This window comes from Triplophysa rosa, linkage group LG2 (assembly GCF_024868665.1).
Source record: "Triplophysa rosa linkage group LG2, Trosa_1v2, whole genome shotgun sequence".
Classification (NCBI taxonomy): Eukaryota; Metazoa; Chordata; class Actinopteri; order Cypriniformes; family Nemacheilidae; genus Triplophysa; species Triplophysa rosa.
Genome location: NC_079891.1, coordinates 6,675,468 through 6,695,846, shown reverse-complemented (window position 1 = coordinate 6,695,846; position 20,379 = coordinate 6,675,468). Strand labels below are relative to the sequence as shown.

Sequence of the window (20,379 nt, the reverse complement as noted above, 5' to 3'; positions counted from 1 at the left end):
CCCATGCGCAAATGTAAGTAGGCGAGGTCGCAGTGATTGACAGGGGCTAAGCCAGTCAGTCTTCGTTTTACTGGGCCAATCAGTGAGCAGTTACATCTGGTTGAACCAATAAACTAGCGTCTGTTTTCGTTTTAAATCCAGGCGGTTGCGAACGAAACGGAAGCGCAAACTAGAGTCGGAGATACAACGGTGATCACAATGCAGGTTAAATAATCCAATATTTAACACATGATTTTGCTATGTGTATCCATATTACATCGGTTTAAACAACGCAGACCGAATCGAGTCGGTGTTCGGGTTTTCATCCATACTACGACTGTACTGTTTTTATAAAGCTGTGTTTAAGTTTTAAACTTAAGTTCTGTTTCCACAGAATAAAGAGAACAGGGAGCCACGAGCTGTTCACACACAGGTAATTTAACATTAACGTTTGACTGTCGTTTCAAACCTTTTCATTTTTATAAGCAATTTAAATTCAGCTAATTCAGTTTAAAAAGATACTGTTACTAGTTCATGGTCCTAGTCAGACTGCTGATTTGTGTGAGGCGAAGAAGCTTATGTTGTGATTGTGATATGTTGTGTTGTTGTTCAGTCACCAAGCGTCGTCGGACCGCTCAGAGTTGGCATTAGTTCATCTGCAGACATGCACATCCATACAGGTAAAACACATCCCCACGTACAAACACATCAGGAGCAGGCAATGAAACATTAGATTTCGTTAGTTGCTTTTAAAATGTGAGTTTTGTTTGCCAATGCAAACCCAACACCACAACATCGGAGTTTTCCTACATCGTTACTGCTTACTGGCCCAAGTCTCATATTCTGGTTGTAGTCTGTGAATTCTACCTGCGATTTTTGCCTCCAAAATAATTCACAAGTCAGATATCCTTCATCACGAGCCTAACGTCCCTAGTCCAGATAACAGAACTTAACATTCATAAATCAAATCATCTCAAGATTGACAGCTATATAACAAAATCCTTCCACTCCTAACCTGTGGATAAAACGAACCAGGGCCACAGTTACAAAGAAATCCGATTCCACTGGGAAGCAACAGACTTGGCAACACAGACCGGCTCGCACCGTTTCAATATGGCGGACAACCTACGTATAGCGACCTATAGAAACAGATGCTAATGCGGCATCTTGTTTGTATATCTATGGTGACGTTGATATCGAGCGACCTTAGTGTCTCTTAATAGTCTTTTGTTAGCTTTCGCTAACTTCGGGGTTCGCCTACAAAAATATGTCATTTCTGAGGCACTACATAGTAACAGTGATGCTTGAATTTGTGAGTTGATGTTGAAGTTTGGACACAAGCTGATTTTAAATGATTTGGTCTTGTAGGTCCTGGGAGAGTTCCAGTCAAGCCCAGCTCAAAGTGAGTTTGTTTTAAATGTCCTATGTGAATGCATTGCAATTCTAAAATGGAGCCCTATTTTTCTTCCAATGTTTTTAACAGTTGCCGTTCTCTTCTACACAGAAAATTGACCATTAAAAACTTTGACATCGGCCGTCCGCTGGGAAAGGGAAAGTTTGGGAACGTTTACTTGGCACGAGAGCGGAAATTGAATGTGATCGTGGCTCTGAAGGTTCTTTTCAAATCTCAGATGGAGAAGGAAGGTGTAGAACATCAGCTGAGGAGAGAAATTGAGATCCAGTCTCACCTAAAGTATGTAAAAAAATTCAGAACAGGTTTATAATCCTGTTCTCAAGCAACTGAAACTGATTTGTGTGAATCTCTGTGTGTTTAAACAGGCATCCGAATATTCTGAGCTTCTATAACTATTTCCAAGATGCCTCTCGGGTGTTTTTGATTTTGGAGTATGCGCCGCGTGGAGAGATGTATAAGGAGCTTCAGCGCTGTGGGCGGTTCGATGACCAACGCACAGCCACTGTGAGTGATCTTAACATCGATGATGTCACATCTGTTGTTTTCTTTCTGTGTACAGATCTAAACCACAGCAAAAGTGTTGGGATAGTAAAATTGTTATTGTCATTTGTTATCTGCAGTACATGGAGGAACTGGCAGATGCTCTTCAGTACTGTCATGAAAAGAAGGTGATTCACAGAGATATTAAACCTGAGAACCTTCTGCTGGGCTTTAGGGGAGAACTCAAGATCGCAGACTTCGGTTGGTCTGTCCATGCTCCCTCTCTGAGGTAACAAACACCATGTAAATCTGTCAAATGTTTTGCTGACTCCAGTGAAATGCTCACTATAAATTTGTGTATTGCTTTAGACGCCGCACCATGTGTGGCACGCTGGATTATCTGCCACCCGAGATGATCGAAGGGCACAGTCACAATGAGAAGGTGGACCTGTGGTGCATCGGTGTGCTGTGTTACGAGTGTTTGGTGGGAAACCCTCCATTTGAGACCGCCAGCCACACTGAAACATACAAGCGAATTACGAAGGTCTGTGTTGTATATCCTTCCAGGGTTCGAATTGAGGGGGGCTGGGGTGGTCCCAGACCCCTCATAAGCCTTAAGGGACCTCTCATAAGGTCTAAAATAGTGAACTTGGGGGGTCCCCTGGTTTTTCATTAAAACTAGACAACTAAAAACACAATTTTTTGGATTTTTCAGATAAAAAAACACTTTCGTCCATTATTTGTACTAATTTCATAAAACTAAAATGTAATTTTTATCTGAAAAATCCATGCATGCTCAAGCGCGCCACATAGTGTTCAATGAAGACATGTACAGAGATGTTGCAGACATCTGGCTGCGTGCGGATCCTCTCATTTTGAAAGCGTTCATCTTAAAACTTTACAGTTAGCCTAGTATCATTTTGATGTGCAAGTCTTTCTTTATGTCCGATGTTATCTCACATTGTGAAAACAGATGCGACGCGGTACTGAGCCACTAAAGGGACATACAGGTGGTGGAAAAATAGGAAAGGGAGTGAAAATATTTAAAATATTTTGCTCTCCCAAACAGTGCGTTCCTTTGCAAAACTTTTGCGTTTCCCCAAGAATATTTTTCTTTGCCTCAGAAAACTTTCGCATTCCCCAGAGATTATTTTGCGCTCCCTTCTGCAAACATGAGCTCCGACTTTGACCAGAAGGCTTCTGCTTTTGTTCTTGAAAGGAATGACATTCGTTTTTCTTATTCTGCATTGGTTCATATGGATTATTTTCCTATACTTGATCTACATTATCAGGAGTTGAATCACGTTTAAAACGCTCATACGCTTCTGCAGGAGTTCCTCTCCCTCAGTGGCTCCAATGGTTTTTTTAATATTCCAAGAAAAAGGAACAGGACCGCATTACAATAATATAACGAACAAGTATGAAAGGACAAGAAAAAAATAAGGAAAATAAGAGGACAGGAAAATCTCAATTAGTAAGAAAATGTTATCATACATTTTGAAAAACTTGTTATTCTTATTGCTATAAATAAGTTTAAGAGATTTTACAATGAGTGAAATCTCAGCAAGAAAGACATCAAACCTAGGCAAAATCTTATTACAAAATCTAGGCTACAACGCAAAATAAAAAAAATTAACAGCAAGATCGATAGCATGGTAACTGCAAAAAACAAAGAAATATGTCTTTTAATCTCTACCTCATGTGGATCTCTTTTAATGGATTATCAACATGTTAAAGACATTTATGCATGTAATGTGGTCAAATTACTACAATGATCCAAACTATGATTGATGCTTGTACTGGCAGCTCCATCTGGTTTTTTTGAAGACTGGTTAGGGGACCCTCAAGAGAGTCTTGACACAATCCGAACACTGTATCCTTCTAATATTATAATTTGTTTTAAGAATTGTGGATTTCCCCCCTAAAAAAACTTTTTTGTCAATGTTTTTAACAGGTGGATCTTAAGTTTCCTAAAGTGGTGTCTGATGGGGCTCGAGATCTGATCTCCAAGCTGCTCCGTCACAGTCCTTCCATGCGTCTGCCACTCAGGAGCGTGATCGAGCATCCATGGGTCAAGGCAAGCTCCCGCCGAGTTCTGCCCCCTGTCTGTAACCCAAAGGCTGTTCCACACTACTGACAAACTCGAGTTAATTTAATAACTTTTTATGTATTATAGTGGATGTTTGTGGCTCCTGTTCCGTTTGGTCACTTCTGATTGTATTTTATGCTGGACACATTAAAATGGAAATAAAAGGTTTTGTATGCTTTGGCTTTGTTCTGCACTTTTACAAACTGCTGTGTTGAAATACAGATTCAAACAACCGTTAAAAATGTCTACTACGTGATTAGACGTTAATAACAACATGAAGACATTGCCAGTGCATCACAGATTTCACGAGTCACCATGGAAACGTTTAAGAAGCTTTAAGTTTTTGACTGAAACAATGTAATAAATCGGGGGGTTTTGTTAAAAAAAATTAAATCCCCATCAGTGTATAAAGTGCTAAAATAAAAAACATAATTATTGTGTAACTGAATTTATACATTTCTAAAACTATAAACGCTATTAAATATAGAGAGTTTAGATACACTCCTGAACAAAATCTTAAAACCAGGGGAAATATTACAAGTATTTGCATTTCTCGCTGGTGGATCGTAACCAGGTTATAAGTACTGCTTCAAAATGCCAAAACAAGAAGCTGGAGCAAGAGACAAAAAAACAGTAGGCAATTTATTGAAAACTTAATTTAAACTCAAACAGGCTGTTCATCAGCTGATCAAAAGTTTAAGACCATAGCCTTAAAAGTTAAAAATAAAAAACAAAAATATGTCTTTCATGTCATTGTTCTTCAGTCAGTCACACTGTAATGATCTCCTGATGGGAAAGGCAAACATGTTTTAATGTATCCTCTTGCGGATTTATTTAATTTGTCTTTATCAACCTGCTCTGTTCCCTCTATATGGAAATGTCCAAGAGTTATTCCCTTGTACAAAAGTGATGATTCATCTGATATGAACAGTTATGGCCCAATTTCTATTATTTGCTTAGTTATAAAACATTTTGAGAAACTTATTTTTAATGGATTATCTCTTTATATTGGCTCGTATAATATTTTATCAGCATTTCAGTCTGGCTTTAGACCTAACTATACTACTACTGCCCTTTTAAAATTTACAAATGATGTGTTTTCATCATTTGACAAAGGCCAAGCCACTGGTGCCATTTTCATTGATCTTTCAAAGGCTTTGATATGGTCAACCATTATCTTCTTGATAAATTGTTATCTACTGGTTTGACCAGAAATGCACTTTGGTTTAATGCTTAGTTGCATAACAGGCATCAATATGTTGTTTTCCAAGGTTTTCAGTCTGAGTGCTTGATAGTTGAATCAGGTGTGCATCAAGGCTCTACTTTGGGTCCTTTACTTTTCTCTATCTTTATTAACGACTTAAGTCAAATCTGTCAAGATTGTTCCATACATCGTTATGCTGATGACACTGTCATTTAACCACTAATTCAGATCCATTGCAAATACAGAGTTCTTTACAATCTGATTTTGACTTGGTACAAGAATGGTTTCTTACCAATATGCTTACATTGAATAAGAAGAAGTCTTGCTGTATGATGTTTGGTTCACAACAATGTCATTATTTGCCTCTTGATTTGAATATTACTTATGATGATGGCTCACCTCTGGAGTCTGTTGAGTCTTTTAAATATATTGGTCTTTGGATTGACACTCATCTTACTTTTAAGCCACACATTGATTTATTGTAAATAGAACATGTTGTTGTTTGCGCTGGCTGTATCGTTCAATTAATTGTCTTATTTACCAAGTTAGGAAACGAATTGTTTCACAATTACCTCTTATTGATTATGCTGATATTGTCTATCAAAATACCTCTGACACCTATCTGAAGCCTCTTAATGTGGTTTATAACTCCTTATGTATATTTGCTTTAAGATGTCCATATTGTACTCATCATTGCCATATGTATGAAAAGCTCAATTGGTTACATCTTAAATCTAGAAGAAAATTTAATTGGTTTTTATTTATCTTTAAATGTGTTCATTATGTATGTCCTTGGTATTTGAAACACTACTTGACCCCGTACCGATCTTCTTACTCACTTAGACGTGCAATTTCCTTTTTTTTGTACCTAGAATATCTAGTGAAGCAGGGCGCAGGTCCTTTCATCATAAAGCTCCCAATGATTGGAATAATCTTCATCAATATTTGAGATCAGTATCTTCTCTTTATTGTTTCAGCCTTATTTTCTTATCTTAAATAACTTGTATATGTTTTTGATTTATTTATTCTTCTTTTTTTTGTTTTTGTTTATGGTATTGTTGATTGATTCTTTAAGTATGCTGTGGGAGTGGGGGAGTGGTTGAGCGTGTTTTTGTGTTGTATATTGTGTCTTACATGTTTGTATGTATTTTGTGCCTATGTTGCAAACTTTTGTTTTATGTTAATAGGACCCCCTTTAAAATGAGAATGAGTTACATCTTAATAAATTGAAATCCTTGAACCAATGCATCAAATATTGACTAATAAGTGGTCAAGAGTAATGATATGCAATTGCTCTGCAGTTAAAATACTTCACTATTAACACCCTTTAACTGTTGGAAATTGTAAGGTGTGCATATACATTCAGTGATATTTGGAGATGTTTTAATTTTTCCTTGAAATGAACTAACCCTGGAACATAACCTGTTCTGGAGCAGGTTATCTTCAGAGAATAAGTTGCCATAGTTACTTACATACCCTGAAAGTTATCTCCGTTTTTGCAACCAAAAGTTGAGGTTATCAGCTATCCCTTAAAACTTACCCGGGTATGTCACATAACTAGCTATCTCGAATAACCCCCAGGTGTTGTGTGTAAAACGCATTAAAGATTATAGCATTTTATTTACAATACATGCCCTAGTTCTGCACATATTTTACGTTATTGCGTTCGGGCTATCGTGATTAGAAAAGTCATTGGCCAGTACGGGAATCGAACCCGCGACCTTGGCGTTATTAGCACCACGCTCTAACCAACTGAGCTAACCGGCCGTAAAGCGCACAATGCGCCAGCCTTAGATCGATACTACAGCCAGTCCTCTGTGTGTCGTATGTATGTAGTTGCTGTTTTAACCAAGCCAAACTAGTGCACAGCACATCTCAGGCACAACTTTGGGGACGGCTGGGGAATTATCTCAAAAATGGTGCGTTAGAGCGTTTGCTGCGGGATCGATTCTTAATAAAGCGTCAATACCCCTTAGGCGGGTAATGAAAATCTCTGTCTGGTTTGTTTGTTTTCAGTCACATTAAGATTTCAGACATGAGCAATTTGTTCTGCTGTATTTTCCACGTTCCCTTGGGTTTATTGTTTATTGTCCCTTGTCGAAAAAGTAAGTACCTACATTTTAATGTAATTTTGTAAGGTAATTCCTGCATGCATTAATTAACTTATCGATATGTGATTTATCCTCCAGCTCAAACTGAGTATAATTTGTAGATGCATCATTTATCATATGGTTTTACCTTTTGTAAATCGTGTAGTGGTAGTTGTAGTGCCTGTTGCTGTGTGTCTCCACACCGGCGGGGGCGATATGAGCGGTGCGCGACTCGTGCTGCACTTCAGAGAGGAAGCTGTTGCTGTAGTAACGAAGATGTGCGCGTCTGCTTAAGAGCACATGAGGGTAAATAAATGTGATACCGACCGATAGTATTTACCACCTTCTTGCTAAATTGTTAAATTAACGATTTAAAAATCAATCTGAATTAAGAGAAACCGAGGCGTCCACGCCACAAAATGCAAAGGAAAGAGGCAAAGGTCTTGCGCTTCTAAAACGTTAAACTGCTGCGCGCGAGCTAGCATAATGTTATCGTCCGCTGGTATGGATTATAATAACTATCGTTCTTGATGTGTTCGGCTGTTAGCGCCAATGTGTCGTAAAATCTGTGCTGTCACGTTCAAAGTTGCTCAAGTCTTGCTGTAAGTTTCAAAGCTGTTTACTGTTATGATGATGTGCGTCGTGTGTTTAACGTTATCCGTTTTATGTTGACGTGTTGTTTTTCCTCTGTTCGTGGTTTTGAGTCTGCTACATCTGTTTGTTTGCAGGACTTGGTTAAGGTGGGATGTCTTCATTAAAGCGTTTTGTACCCGCGCGGTTTCTCACGCTGAGCGCGCACCTGGTTATCATCATTACTATATTCTGGTCGCGGGTGAGGTGTCACACCTACATTTAATGTAACAACCAGTGCCCGGTTGCACGAAAGCCCTTAAGTGAGGGTTTTCCTGAGGGGAGAATGTCTCATTTGATCTCTGAAAATGAGCGTCATTACTTTCTCCACTTCAATAAACATGATATCGCGTTTGGGGGTTTTAGGGAGCTGTGTTGGTCCCTTAATTTTTTAAGATAGAAAAGTAACTCAAGACCTTTGTTGCAACGCATAACAGAACTTAAGGGAACACTTTAGCAGTTAAGGTTAAATACTTATTGACAGTCCTAAGGTTTCTTAAAGTGAACTCTTTTTCTTGCAACTCGTTTCTCATTAAGGGTTCCCTTAACCCTTCATCTAAGGGTTTTCTTAACTTACGGGTTTTAATGCAACCGGGCATAGGATACATTAATAGGGTCATTTGAGAGAACTCTTTTGAATAATGACCTGTGTGTTTGTTCACGATTAACTGTACATAACAGGAGAATAATGTACAATCGTGCCTACCACTGGATTTTACTGAAGAACAGTTCAAGACAGAAGATACACGGTAACAAACACGCATTAAGATTCTGTACATTGTGGGCCTTTCCACAGACACAATGATTTTCATACTGTACAGACTGTTTTTTCTATCCCCTAACCCACCCTGACAATAAACCTAAAGCTCACAGAGACCTTTTTGCATATCTATTTTCAAATAAGCGTCATTTAGTATGTTTAATAATGAATTTTGATCATGCGGAACACTGGCCCAAGATAGGTGGATTGGACTTTTTTTCCCCTTGTGGTTACAATATGTACACACACAAACACATGTTTCTATGTTTTATGGGGATTTTCAATAGACCTAATGAGTTTATATTGTAAAAGCTGTTAGTTTTATCCCCTAAAACCCTCACAGGACTGCTTTTCCAACAAACAAAATATGACTAGTATGATTTTTTGCCTCTTTCTGGGCAACCTGAGTACTGATTGTAGTCAATGTGTTAATGATGGCTTTTCTGGCTCTCTTTCAGGTTGGTTGTGGCTCTGTCTGTAACTCTGGGTTTGTTTGCTGTTGAATTGGCTGGATTCTTTTCTGGAGTCTCAATGTTCAACAGGAATCAGTGCCTTCTGTGTATCCTCCAAATTCCCACAACACTATCCACGCTGAATCAAGAGTAGCAGATGAAAACAAATCAACATGAGACAGAATTTCTATCCTGTCTTATGTTTGCAGAACATAAAATAGGATTTAATAGGAAGAATGTGTTTGATTTTTATTTATTGGCAGTTGATTGGTTGGAGACAAAAGAGTACACTTTACTTTAATGATGTTCAGATTTCGCACTGAATCTTCTGACTGTTTCACATGTTTCCCTGAACATTTCATCAGCTCTGATCGCTCATTCCAGTGCGTCTGTCAGTTTGTCTCTGTTTGTGTTGCAGCAGTGGCCCTGCTGGGCATACTGGATCATTTTCAGCCTCTGCAGGTTTGTGTTTGTTCATTAGTATTTGAATGAACATTATTTCTTTGTATAGCCTAATGCTTTTGGTTGTTACTGGGATAGTTCACCCAAAAATGAAAATTCTTTCATCATTTACTCAGTCTCTTATCATTTCAAACTTGTATGACTGACTTTCTTCTCCAGAACACAAAAGAAGATACTTTGAAGAAAGTTGGCTACCCGACAGCGCTGGCACCCATTCACTTCTATTGCATGGACACAAAACCAATGCAAGTGAATGGGTGCTGGTTAACAACATCCTTTAAAATATCTTTTGTGTTCTGCTGAAGAAAAAAAGTCATACAGATTTGAAATGACAAGAGGGCGAAAATGATGACAGAATAATAATTTCCGGTGAACTATCACTTTAAAAGCTGCCAGTTCAGCAGATGAAATATTCGAAAGTTGTTAAGGAATATGAGTATTAATGCTAAACAATATTGATTATTGTCTTTGTGTTTAACAGTGTAGTTCCAGCAGTTTTGGAGTTGATTCTGCTCATTTCACTTAAGTTTGTGTGAAATGTTCTTCTTGCTGAAACCCTTTCTTTTGATTAAAAGTGTGTTTTTGTATTACGGCAATTTTTTACATTAGAGAAATTAGCAGATGAAGAGGGATAGGTGTTATTTTAACTTTTACAGTCAATCTAATGTAATGAACCCTAGCAACATCTGATGGAGTTTGTGTCTGTCTTGTTTAAACCTGACCATGAATCTGAGAATATTACTGTATTCTGAGAAGACTACTTACACAGCGTTTCTCAACCAGAGGACTGAGACCCGCTAAGGGGCCTTGGAATAATTTGAAGGTAAAACAATTTCTTAATTTATGGTTATTTTTATAACAAATATACCTTTCTAGTTATTCCAAGCTCTGAAATACTTTGTTTATTTTTTAATGCTTTGCCATTTCAACACCACAACAACACAAGTATGAAATGCTTAACTGACCTCTAGTGGTTGGAATAAAAAGTAAAAACTACATTAATACTTGCAGATGCTTTTATTTAAATGTTAAATAAAGAGTTCTTATTAAAGAAAACATACATACACACAATAACAAGAAAATTACATTATCACAAAAAGGAAAAAAGTGCATTTACATTCACGGCAGGTTTTTTCCAGCACAATGAAATGTCACGTGAAACTTTGGATCACAGGTCAAACAACGCTTTGATCATATCTGTAAAAAAAGGCATATAATTGAAAATAAAAACACAAGATTTAACATTCATGTATATTGAACAGAATAGTGTTTAACTCCATATTCGATGCCTCACCTGGGTAGTTCATGCTTCTCTTCAGCATTCTGAAAGAATCGCCTGTAAGAGTGTGAATCTCATCCCTTAGTCTCTGTCGGCCATCAAGGGTCAGATGCCACAGACACGACTTCCTCTTTCCATCCCCAGATACCTGTTGAGGGGTCTTCTTGAAACTGTTGCTGAAACACAGATTATGGCGGATTGTGTTTTTCCACCCGTCTGGAGCAGTGAGGAAAAATGGGAAGTGCTCTCTAGAAACAGAGAAAAGGAAATCTGAGAAACCCAGAATATTACAAATATATAACACATTAAGGCGAAGGTCAGTCACGTTATCACATGTTTGAGTGAACTATCCCATTATCAGAATTATTTAATCATTTACTCACCCTCATGTCATTCCAAACCTGTATGATGCAGAACACAAATGATGATATTTTAAAGACCGTTGGCAACCAAACAACACTGTCCCCCATTGACTTCCATTGTAAAGTATAAACACAAAACCACTACAACATTTCTCAAAATACCTTCTTTTGGGTTTCAAAAAAGAACCACAGGTTTTGATCAAAATAAGGGTGAATAATTGACAAAAAAATTTCCCACCACTAGTGATATTCTGGAATCTAGATATGGCTTGTGATATTTTGTTCTAATAACCAAACACAAAGTTTGAGCAACAGTTATAGTGATTCTTTCATTAGCAACCCCCCAACAATTATGCGCATTGGGACCTTGTGAAGTTATAGATCTGCTGTACGTTAAGACTTCCAGTGCGACTGCTGCTGAGCGCCATGGCGATGAGGATGCAGTAGTTAACCGGCGGTCTCGGCCACGCTCCGCTTTTCAGATTCAAACTGTCCTGCAGGGCTCTCTGAAGCCTTCTGTTCTGCGTAAGACCAAGCTTGCGAGTGGGCGCTTTGGGTGCCCTGCCCCGCCGAGCACCCTTCACCTTACGACAAACGGGGACGTCTACAGAGGAAGCGTCATCTTCATCTGTCAGCTGGGACAAGGTGTAGACAACTACATTACGAATTGACATTCAGTCAAATAGAAAAACTTAAAGGCCCTTCTCCAAAATACATAAAAGGATTTTTGTAAATAATGCGCTGCCAAGAAACTTTCTTAATTTTTTCCTCATACCTGATACTCGCTAGAGAGGGAGGTGTCGTGTACTGACTCATTCAGGCAGGTGTCCTCAGGCAGTATCACTGGGTGCAAACCTTGCTCTGGAACAGGCGTGGTAGATCTTGGCATAGTTGTGAGCGGAGTTAGTTTTGGGGGTGTTGGTGCTTTGGGGTAATTGTTGGGATACTTTATAGGACATGCTAAACTGGGGTTCACCATCAACCAGAGATTGGGCTGTATTTCAGGCTCTTTAGAAGAAAAAGATATACTGTATTTTAGGTGCACAGTACCTTTTTTGACGAAATGAACAGATACGGCATCCCAAAGGGATCAAATGTTAATCCTTAGAGAATATATAGAGTCATTTTGAATAGCCTCTGCTCTTGGGTTTCTAATAGTCATAACATTTTTCATAAGACGCATTTTTTTTAGATTGTAGCACTACTAATGAAATGTCTGTACAGGCCAAAAATAAAGTTGCTTAAAATGGTTCTTCACAGCAATGCCCAAAACTTCAAGGTTCCATACAGTCCGACAGAGAACCCTTCGGTGACCTGTAAACATTCTTTGTCTGTTTAATTATGTTGATATCGCCTATATTATATCTTTAGAAGGATAGAAATCAGAAAGCATTTGTCACCCTTAGGATTGGTTTTAAACGATGACAGAAATGTCCAGTGGAAACGCGTTGGATTACAAGATGAGCAGTGTTTGAGACACGCACCTTTGGCGTTGGGTGGGAAATGAAGACTCGCTTCTGTTGATGGTAATGATCTTCTCGAGATTCTCGCGTAGTGCCACTGCGCCAAATACTGATCACTCCGCGTATCATCTACAAAACCACGACATTCTGAAGATGTGAAAAACCGGTTGGTTTGCATACTTAAACATTCTAGAACACTAATTGTGTTATTTAGTGAATTTACCCTGATAATATTGATCGGTTGTCGTCGTTAATTGTATTTCCTCGTTCATATCCCAGTCGTGCAAAGCGGTGCTTAAATGAAGGTCGTTAAATCTACTTCGCGATTGAAGATGTAGATACATTTTCGTCGAATACCCAGTAGGCCTACAGTGTAGCAAACGAACGGTTTTAGACCCGTTTCCTTTGTATTCAAAGACATTCATATCAAGAAAGAGTTGATTCGTTAGGATATGCAGGTGACAGGTGTACATCATTAAACGGCTGCTTCATTATTAAGAGTGGTTTACAAAGTTTTCGTGGATCAGTCAACGTGTACGTGCTATTTTGTAGTAGGCCTACACATTATTTGCTTCCTATATTTGCATTGTAGCTTATAATAAGGTATAAATTAATGTAGGATTCATACAACAACCATACTGGGCCAAATCTATAAAGCTTGACACTTTTTCAGGATATTTTAAGTCAATTTCTAGGCTACATATTTTTACCTGCTTATTGATCAAATTCAGCCCTTCAAATAGTCCTCACTGCCCCAGTTGAGAAACAAACACCTGATATATCATGATGTTTAAAGTACAACTTTTATTTAAAAGATCACATCACAAATGCACTATTTTGATTTGAAATTATTTGTCAGCATTTACATAAAGGCTATATTTGTAACATTTCCTTTATCGCACGCTATATTACATCTACAGTAGCTATAATTTCATTAAAAAGCAAATTATTGACCCTTCTGCAGTTTTCTCAACATATCTGAAATGTATTTTAAAATAAATCATATTAGAAAGAGTTAAAGTACATTATGCCAAGATCAACCAGAAAAAAACATAAGAAATATAAGGCCAGCCAGGAGCACCACCATAGCCACAGCCAGGATGACAGTGATGACCACCATGGCTCCGCTGCGGGCCGGCAGACCGTCATTAATTTGACTGAAATTAGTCACTGGAACAAAAACAAAACAGAGAGACATGCCTGATTACCAAATAATATCACCATAAACAAGACATATTTAAGATATGTCAGTGCAAGTTGTTTTCGATCAAGGCATCTCTCACATTTAAATTAGTCTGAGACTAGGCTTAAACCCTGTCTGGGAAACTGCCCCCTAGAGTTGTTTTGAACCTGATCATCAAATACATTAAAATGCCACCACATGATGACAAAAATGACACATGACTAAACTAAAATGATAAATCAGTGGACATTTAAAATTTTACAAGAGAGTAAAACATAATGGTAAAATATAATTCTTCAATATATTAAAGGCTTCTACCAGGTATAGTTGAATTTGTCAAGTTCGAGCTTGTTTCGTCGCCTATCTTGTACCATACGCTGAAAGAGAAAACAATTTGATTTCAGGCTAAGAGTATACACTGGCATATGACTTAGTGCTGCCCCCCTCCAAACACAGACACGCACCTGTAACTTGTTCCATTTTGGAGCTTATTTAGAAGGTAACCCCGCGAAGCCTGTTTGTCGTTGCAGTTTGGAACCGTAAAAGATGCCGTTTCTGCAAGCCAAGAAGTGTGAAGCAAAATGCTTTATGACTTTACTTGCATAGATGTTAATTTCTACCCAATTAAATATTCTCAAGTTTGATTGAAATATTCATACATTTAACTGATTTGAGCTTTTTTAACGCTTATTATGATCATCATTTAAACATTTTTAATGCTTATTATTATGAACATTAGGGACATTCATTTTATTATTTGAAGTTTGGTCGCCCCCCTAATGGGCCTTGGCACTCTTGTTGAGAAACACTGCAGAAGATTATTAGGTAGAATAAAATTGATACACACGGTTTTGATCAGTTTTCAAAATCTGGTACAGCACTTCAGCCTTCTTATCCCCATAAGTAGTACAGTTAGGAAAACGTAGAAGAAAGGCATCTGAAAATATGGCAGTCAGCACCCCATCCGACCGAGGATCCAGCAAGCTGATGTCTAATGCTAACAAGCAAAAACAAAAAATAAGACTTACAAGCACAGATGTATAATTTACTGAAAAAATACATTCAACACAACAGTTGTGCTATGAAGCCATACGTTTTATGTCAAAAGTCTCCCCCTTATTGTCTAGTCCCACCCTTACCTGCAAAGTTTAAGGGACACAGTGTCCCCACGACGAAGAGCACAGCTAGCATACTGCCTGCGAGTGTCCAATCGTATGTAAGACTGCGAATGCTCGGGATAAAACTGCGGGATGGGAGATTACTGCCCCGGCTGAAACCAGACGAGCAGCCTGGAATGACTTGATTGAACCTATCAGCGGGCCCAGCAAACTGGTTTGACTGGTTGCATAATAATAACAGCCCTTCCCTAAAATACACCTATGGGGTGGTCCTGTGTCTGGTATACAAAATCTAACTGACACAACAAATTGTTTCCTCCAGTACATTAAGATTCCCGTAGCTGAAGGACGATGACTAATTCGTTTGACTTTTGCAGGTGTTGAAAGCAAATTGTGAAAATTGTGTTGATAATTGTACTTTATCAACACAAACACATTTGAAGGTTGCTTCATCTGTAACATCTGTAATCAAAATGGGCTTTACTTTCCAAATGAGTGCACACATAAGGAATTTGTTGTGGTGTCAGGAGATCAGAGTACTTAACCGGACACTATATACGTAACCACAAGCAATAGAAAAAACAACTACCTAGAATTGAATTAAAAAGAAAAATAAAGTACAAATATGTATAGGTGGATACTGTGTGTGAAAGAAAAGACTTACATGTACGTTATCTGGCTAGACGGTCATTCACAAAAATGTTTAAACATTGGACACGTTTTGTTATCTTGCTTCAAAAAGCAAAGGGATTCTTGAACCTATTATTAGCTGTTTTCATCTTTGATAGCTCAAATGTTTAAATTGTTTATAACAATCACAATTATAGACCAACACAACCTGACTAAACACACAAACAATTATACTTTTCACCAGTAGCTGCACATAAAAGACAGGGACATTGTTGTTGTTTCGTTCCTCTCAATGCAATAACACCTCTGGGTTGTTTTGACAGCACAGCACTTTTCAAGTCATGCCTCAGCATCTCATGTGGCTTAAGTATGGAAGCCCAATTCCGCCACGTGATAAAAAAAATCAGGCTCTAAAAAGTCATAATTATGAGATACAAAATCGAAATTATGAGATAAAAAGTCAAAATTAGGAGATAAAAAGTCATAATTATGAGATAAAAAGTAAAAATTATGAGATAAAAAGTCAAAATTATGAGATAAAAAAATCGAAATTATGAGATAAAAAGTCATAATTATGAGAAAATTATTGAAAATTATAATTATGGGATTAAAAAAACGAAATTATGAGATTGAAAATCGTAATTATGACATAAAAAATTGAAATTATGATTTAACATGCGCAGTGCACGCAAGACACTGCACGCTTGCGACATCCGTTGCTTAATACGGTGTAAATATAAATAATTGTACATTTTTTATTTTATTTAATTAGGCTGAAACAAGCAACTTGATTCATTTGTTTTGAACTGATCCGAAGTCCCATTTTAGAAGCCTCATCAATCAGAAAAATTACTAAAATACTACAAATTGACAGGCCACATTTTAGAATTATAGTACTCATCATAACTTTATCTAGGAATTATGTTTAAAAGCATCCAGAATAAATCAAAACTATATGCAGGACTAAAGAATATATGTAGCATATTCAAAGTAGCCACCCTTTCCAAAATTGTACTCTTGGCATGATCGAGCAGCTTCTTGAAATTTCACCTTGTAGGAAGATTTTTCAATAGTATTGGCAGAAATTTCATCTATTCATTTCTTGGCTGCTTTTTTTATTTGGTCCTCAATTTTTGTCGTCTAATAAAATAAATTAATATGTTGCCACGATTATATTTTTGTCTACTAAAGTCATTTCAAACATTTAAACATACATCTTCAGATTAAAAGATTTTAAGACCATGAGAAACATTTCAGTCAAACATTCAAGTGTTTTAGAACTTTTAAACAGCAGTGTATTTTTTGCCCTCCAAAATCATACATCAAAAATTATGCATTTAAGAGATGGCTTCACAAATCTATGATATTACTACTACTGCATGTTTCACAATAGAAACCTCTCTGGGTTTTTACTGGTAGTTTGTTGGCTTCAGCAGGCATGTTATCTGGTAGATAGGAACCAGTGAAATACTTTTCAGTAGCTCATAGATCTTTTGTTGAAAGGATTCCATATACATTGTACATTGAATGTGGCCCAAAACACACAATATTTTGTAATTGTTTGGCTGTGGAGTCCTTCAGGTTCCTGGGCTCCACCATCTCAAAGGACCTGAAGTGGGAGACCCACATAGGGCCCAACAAAGGTTGTTCTGTGTGCTTTAATCCCTGTCAGGTTTGCCTCGGCTACTCAGTTGATCACAAGTGGACAAGAACGGATAGTCCAGATTGCTGAAAAGATCATTGGTGCTTTCTTTCCCACTCTTGTAAAGTGCAATCATTACAGACTTGATACACCCTGGACACAACATCTTTGAACTGTTGCCCTCTGGCCGGTGCTTCAGAAGGAGTACTAGAGCATCTGGACATATTGCTTTTAATAAATTTGAATATTCGCAAATTTCCAATCTATTTTACATACAGTATATTACTTCTGTACAACTGTCTATTTACAGTTGTATTTTATTTATGTTTTTATATATTTTGTACTCTGTTTTATTATTATGTGTCTGCTGATGCATTTGGATGTCTGCACTGGAAGCTTAAAAAAATACTGAAAACTGAAAACAAATAACTAAAATATATATATAACCAATCGCAATTGGTTTGTAAAACCACTGAGTTGCATTTACACCATTCTAACCAGCGGATGTCACCAGCGTGCGGTGTCCTGGCTGCACTGCGCATGTGCACGTTAAATCATAATTTTGACTTTTTATCTCATAATTTTGACTTTTTATCTCATACTTTTGACTTTTTATCTCATAATTATGACTTTTTATCTCATAATTATGTCTTTTTATCTCATTATTTTGACTTTTTATCTCATAATTATGACTTTTTATCTCATAATTTTGACTTTTTATCTCATAATTTTGACTTTTTATCTCATAATTTCGATTTTGTATCTCATAATTATGACTTTTTAGAGCCTGATTTTTTTATCACGTGGCAGAATTGGGCTTCCATACTTAAGGTTAATATTTTGACCTCGAATTTTTTTCGACTCTTTGGCACAGTGTTTCTCAACCTCGTCCTGGAGCGCCCTCTTCTTTTAGATCTTTCCCTCACCTAAACACACCTGATTCCGAGGTGAGGGAGTCATTCAAAATGTGCAGTGCTGAAGGGGGCGCTGCAGGACAGGATTGACAATCACCGCTTCAGACGCATCACCCGACCTCTTGAAATCTTGAGGTCACAGAATGCAGCCCACGACGATCCCCTGTAAAATGTTTTCATACATAAATGGGGTATGCAGTAGGGTTGCACGGTGTACCGGTGCTACGGTAGCATCCCGATGCTAAAGCTTCAAAATACCCGCGATGCCTCTCTATTTTTGAAACGGTAGTATCGTAGTACCGTAGTTAATGTTGCATATGCGCATTAATATTTTTTTGAACACTTACATCTGCCTTTTTGCGGTGTTTATCTCCAAAATGAATGTGTGTTTTGAATGTCTCGGACGAGTTAATGATTCAAATTGGCGATTTGAACGAGTTGGTTAAATGATTCACTAACTCAGTGGGAAATTGACGCCACCTACTGGCCGTTTTAGTTCTGCATTGAAAGTAAGCCTAATATTTCCCTTTATAAAGACTGCTGTATCAATTCAATTTGTCCAACATTTGAATTAGTTCCTACGTGAAAAATGATCTAGTGTACTTTAGTATTTACTACAGTAAACTACTAAAACTCATAGATACTAGTGTTTTTGAGTCTTATCATAGTAAATATTTAAGTATACTACAGTATTTATAGTATTTACAAATGACTAAATGTAAATGTATTTGCTACAATTTATCCAGTTACTACAGTTAATACAACAACATATTCTAGTGCAAAGTATAATACAGTTTACTATAGTAAATACAAATGTTTAATCTAAATCTGTGTTTTTGTGTATAGATTTGAATTATATGGCACAGCATCGTGATACTACTTGGTATCGAGATACTTCAGCTGGTATAGTATCGTAAGACATGTTTATGGTACCGTGACAACCCTAGTATGCAGTATATGCGGTGCATAGGGGCGCCGCACAAGTGGGGGCGCCATTGTGCCAAAATATTACGTAACGTTTTTTGAAATAAAACGTTATAAAATATAACGAAAAAGTCATTATCTAAAACGTTTTAGTTTCACTTTTGTCTAGCATTTTAAACGAGTTCAATAAATATATAATTCATTTAATCAAGTTATTATGTCAACCAATCACTCTTTGACAGTCAAATGACCAAATGGATCGAGCAAAGAAATTTCCCAAAGCGCAGAACAGAACATGAAAATGAAAAGTAAATTGACAAGTAAAAAAAAGTTATTTAACGTTGCCTGAGAGGTAGTTCATATTATAATACAATATCAGGTCACATCTAGGCCTACATCTTTGGCGCTTATAAAATAAATCTATGATGAAGGAGCTTTATAATTACATTCGGGAGAGTCTGAGACGGTTGTTAAAGCTGTTAAGTCTCCCACTATCACGCATTATCGGGTTCTTCATTAATCGTCGGACGCGTTTTCCCCCATATGACAACGCGAGCTGTGTAGTTTGAACATCCGGTCCGTGTCCTTCACATAACGCGAGCAGTTGCATCTTCTGCAAACAGCGCGCAGCACAGAGCACCGGAGATATTGCGTGTGGACACTGAAACAGCGCAATGATTGACAGGATGACAGAGACAAGAGCGCAAAAAAGAACGTGTGTTAATAAAAAATAATTTGAGCGTTCAATGTAAGTGAGTTTGTCTTTGTTTTACTTTAATGATGTTTTCATAAAATGTGAACCACAAACTAAAAATGCTTAAAGCAAGGGGAAAATCCAAAGATTTTTTATTTATTTGCGTTATAATATCTGTTATCCATCTTATGTCGTTTTTTCAATAACATTTTAATTATAAATGCACAGTAAAGGTATGTTTAACATAGGCTATTTTATTGTTGTGTTTTTATTAAATATTAATGAACCACAAACTAAGCATTCGTTTTAAAGTAGGCCTATGTTTAAAAACAAAGACCGTTTGTATATTTGCGTTATACAATGCGAGTATATCATGTGATACGTCTTATTCGTTTTATTCTGATAATAATAAATAATGTTAATACAGTAATACTTTTTGTTGAAGGAAAGGGAATCATCTAAATGTATAACTTTAAAGATCAAAATAAGTTTATTTCCTCATCAGCACATCTCTAATGGGCTACAACTCGATTGTTACTTATATTTGGGATATTTAAAGAAGTTTTATTGTTTAAAACTTGACAAGCTTTTTTGTTAAAGGTTTTAAATG

The 20,379-nt window shown here is 37.2% G+C and overlaps 4 protein-coding genes and 1 non-coding gene across 10 annotated transcripts; 2 read left to right on the top strand and 3 right to left on the bottom strand.

The window, feature by feature from the left end:
* Positions 1-146: 146 nt before the first annotated feature.
* On the top strand, positions 147-4,397 carry aurkb (aurora kinase B). 2 transcript variants are annotated; one of them, XM_057324521.1, is made up of 9 exons: positions 147-204; positions 374-412; positions 593-659; positions 1,348-1,381; positions 1,484-1,672; positions 1,759-1,897; positions 2,014-2,162; positions 2,243-2,417; positions 3,828-4,397. In XM_057324521.1, exons 1-9 carry the CDS (start codon positions 199-201, stop codon positions 4,008-4,010), a joined length of 981 nt encoding a protein of 326 aa, XP_057180504.1. In that variant the 5' UTR covers positions 147-198; the 3' UTR covers positions 4,011-4,397. The 2 variants fall into 2 exon arrangements, with proteins under 2 accessions (XP_057180504.1, XP_057180514.1); XM_057324531.1 differs by having other exon boundaries at positions 152-200.
* Positions 4,398-6,859: 2,462 nt separating this feature from the next.
* Positions 6,860-6,933, bottom strand: trnai-aau (transfer RNA isoleucine (anticodon AAU)). The gene has a single exon. It is a non-coding gene; the product is annotated as a tRNA-Ile (tRNA).
* A 111-nt stretch (positions 6,934-7,044) lies between these two features.
* On the top strand, positions 7,045-10,556 carry tmem107 (transmembrane protein 107). Of its 4 annotated transcripts, XM_057324594.1 has the most exons (7): positions 7,067-7,085; positions 7,183-7,271; positions 7,985-8,088; positions 8,568-8,635; positions 9,105-9,205; positions 9,464-9,560; positions 10,042-10,154. In XM_057324594.1, exons 3-7 carry the CDS (start codon positions 8,002-8,004, stop codon positions 10,094-10,096), a joined length of 408 nt encoding a protein of 135 aa, XP_057180577.1. In that variant the 5' UTR covers positions 7,067-7,085; positions 7,183-7,271; positions 7,985-8,001; the 3' UTR covers positions 10,097-10,154. The 4 variants fall into 4 exon arrangements, with proteins under 4 accessions (XP_057180568.1, XP_057180577.1, XP_057180559.1 ...); XM_057324585.1 differs by having other exon boundaries at positions 7,045-7,271; XM_057324576.1 differs by lacking the exons at positions 7,067-7,085; positions 7,183-7,271 and adding an exon at positions 7,504-7,562.
* Positions 10,557-10,644: 88 nt separating this feature from the next.
* Positions 10,645-13,341, bottom strand: foxr1 (forkhead box R1). 2 transcript variants are annotated; one of them, XM_057324490.1, is made up of 6 exons: positions 12,888-13,341; positions 12,686-12,811; positions 11,977-12,209; positions 11,568-11,836; positions 10,855-11,087; positions 10,645-10,757 (listed from the first exon to the last, which is right to left on the bottom strand). In XM_057324490.1, the coding sequence occupies exons 1-6, from the start codon at positions 13,138-13,140 to the stop codon at positions 10,729-10,731; spliced, it is 1,143 nt and encodes a 380-aa protein (XP_057180473.1). In that variant the 5' UTR covers positions 13,141-13,341; the 3' UTR covers positions 10,645-10,728. The 2 variants fall into 2 exon arrangements, with proteins under 2 accessions (XP_057180473.1, XP_057180482.1); XM_057324499.1 differs by having other exon boundaries at positions 12,686-12,793.
* Positions 13,342-13,448: 107 nt separating this feature from the next.
* Positions 13,449-15,148, bottom strand: zgc:194948 (uncharacterized protein LOC796981 homolog). The gene is made up of 5 exons (XM_057324554.1): positions 14,987-15,148; positions 14,695-14,844; positions 14,312-14,402; positions 14,166-14,224; positions 13,449-13,834 (listed from the first exon to the last, which is right to left on the bottom strand). Exons 1-5 carry the CDS (start codon positions 15,036-15,038, stop codon positions 13,701-13,703), a joined length of 486 nt encoding a protein of 161 aa, XP_057180537.1. The 5' UTR covers positions 15,039-15,148; the 3' UTR covers positions 13,449-13,700.
* Positions 15,149-20,379: the final 5,231 nt, after the last annotated feature.

Coding starts and splice junctions, on each gene's coding strand:
- aurkb (XM_057324521.1), top strand. Junction 1,382..1,483: donor CCAGTCAAGCCCAGCTCAAA/GTGAGTTTGTTT, acceptor TCTTCTACACAG/AAAATTGACCATTAAAAACT. Junction 2,163..2,242: donor GTCCATGCTCCCTCTCTGAG/GTAACAAACACC, acceptor GTATTGCTTTAG/ACGCCGCACCATGTGTGGCA.
- tmem107 (XM_057324568.1), top strand. CDS start 8,002: ATGTCTTCATTAAAGCGTTTTGTACCCGCGCGGTTTCTCACGCTGAGC. Junction 8,089..8,567: donor TTACTATATTCTGGTCGCGG/GTGAGGTGTCAC, acceptor TGTACATAACAG/GAGAATAATGTACAATCGTG. Junction 9,206..9,463: donor CAGGAATCAGTGCCTTCTGT/GTATCCTCCAAA, acceptor ACATTTCATCAG/CTCTGATCGCTCATTCCAGT.
- foxr1 (XM_057324490.1), bottom strand. CDS start 13,140: ATGATGTACACCTGTCACCTGCATATCCTAACGAATCAACTCTTTCTT. Junction 11,837..11,976: donor CCCTCTCTAGCGAGTATCAG/GTATGAGGAAAA, acceptor ACCTTGTCCCAG/CTGACAGATGAAGATGACGC. Junction 10,758..10,854: donor GAGAAGCATGAACTACCCAG/GTGAGGCATCGA, acceptor CTTTTTTTACAG/ATATGATCAAAGCGTTGTTT.
- zgc:194948 (XM_057324554.1), bottom strand. CDS start 15,038: ATGCTAGCTGTGCTCTTCGTCGTGGGGACACTGTGTCCCTTAAACTTT. Junction 14,845..14,986: donor GTGTCCCTTAAACTTTGCAG/GTAAGGGTGGGA, acceptor TTTGCTTGTTAG/CATTAGACATCAGCTTGCTG. Junction 13,835..14,165: donor GACAAATTCAACTATACCTG/GTAGAAGCCTTT, acceptor TTTTTGTTCCAG/TGACTAATTTCAGTCAAATT.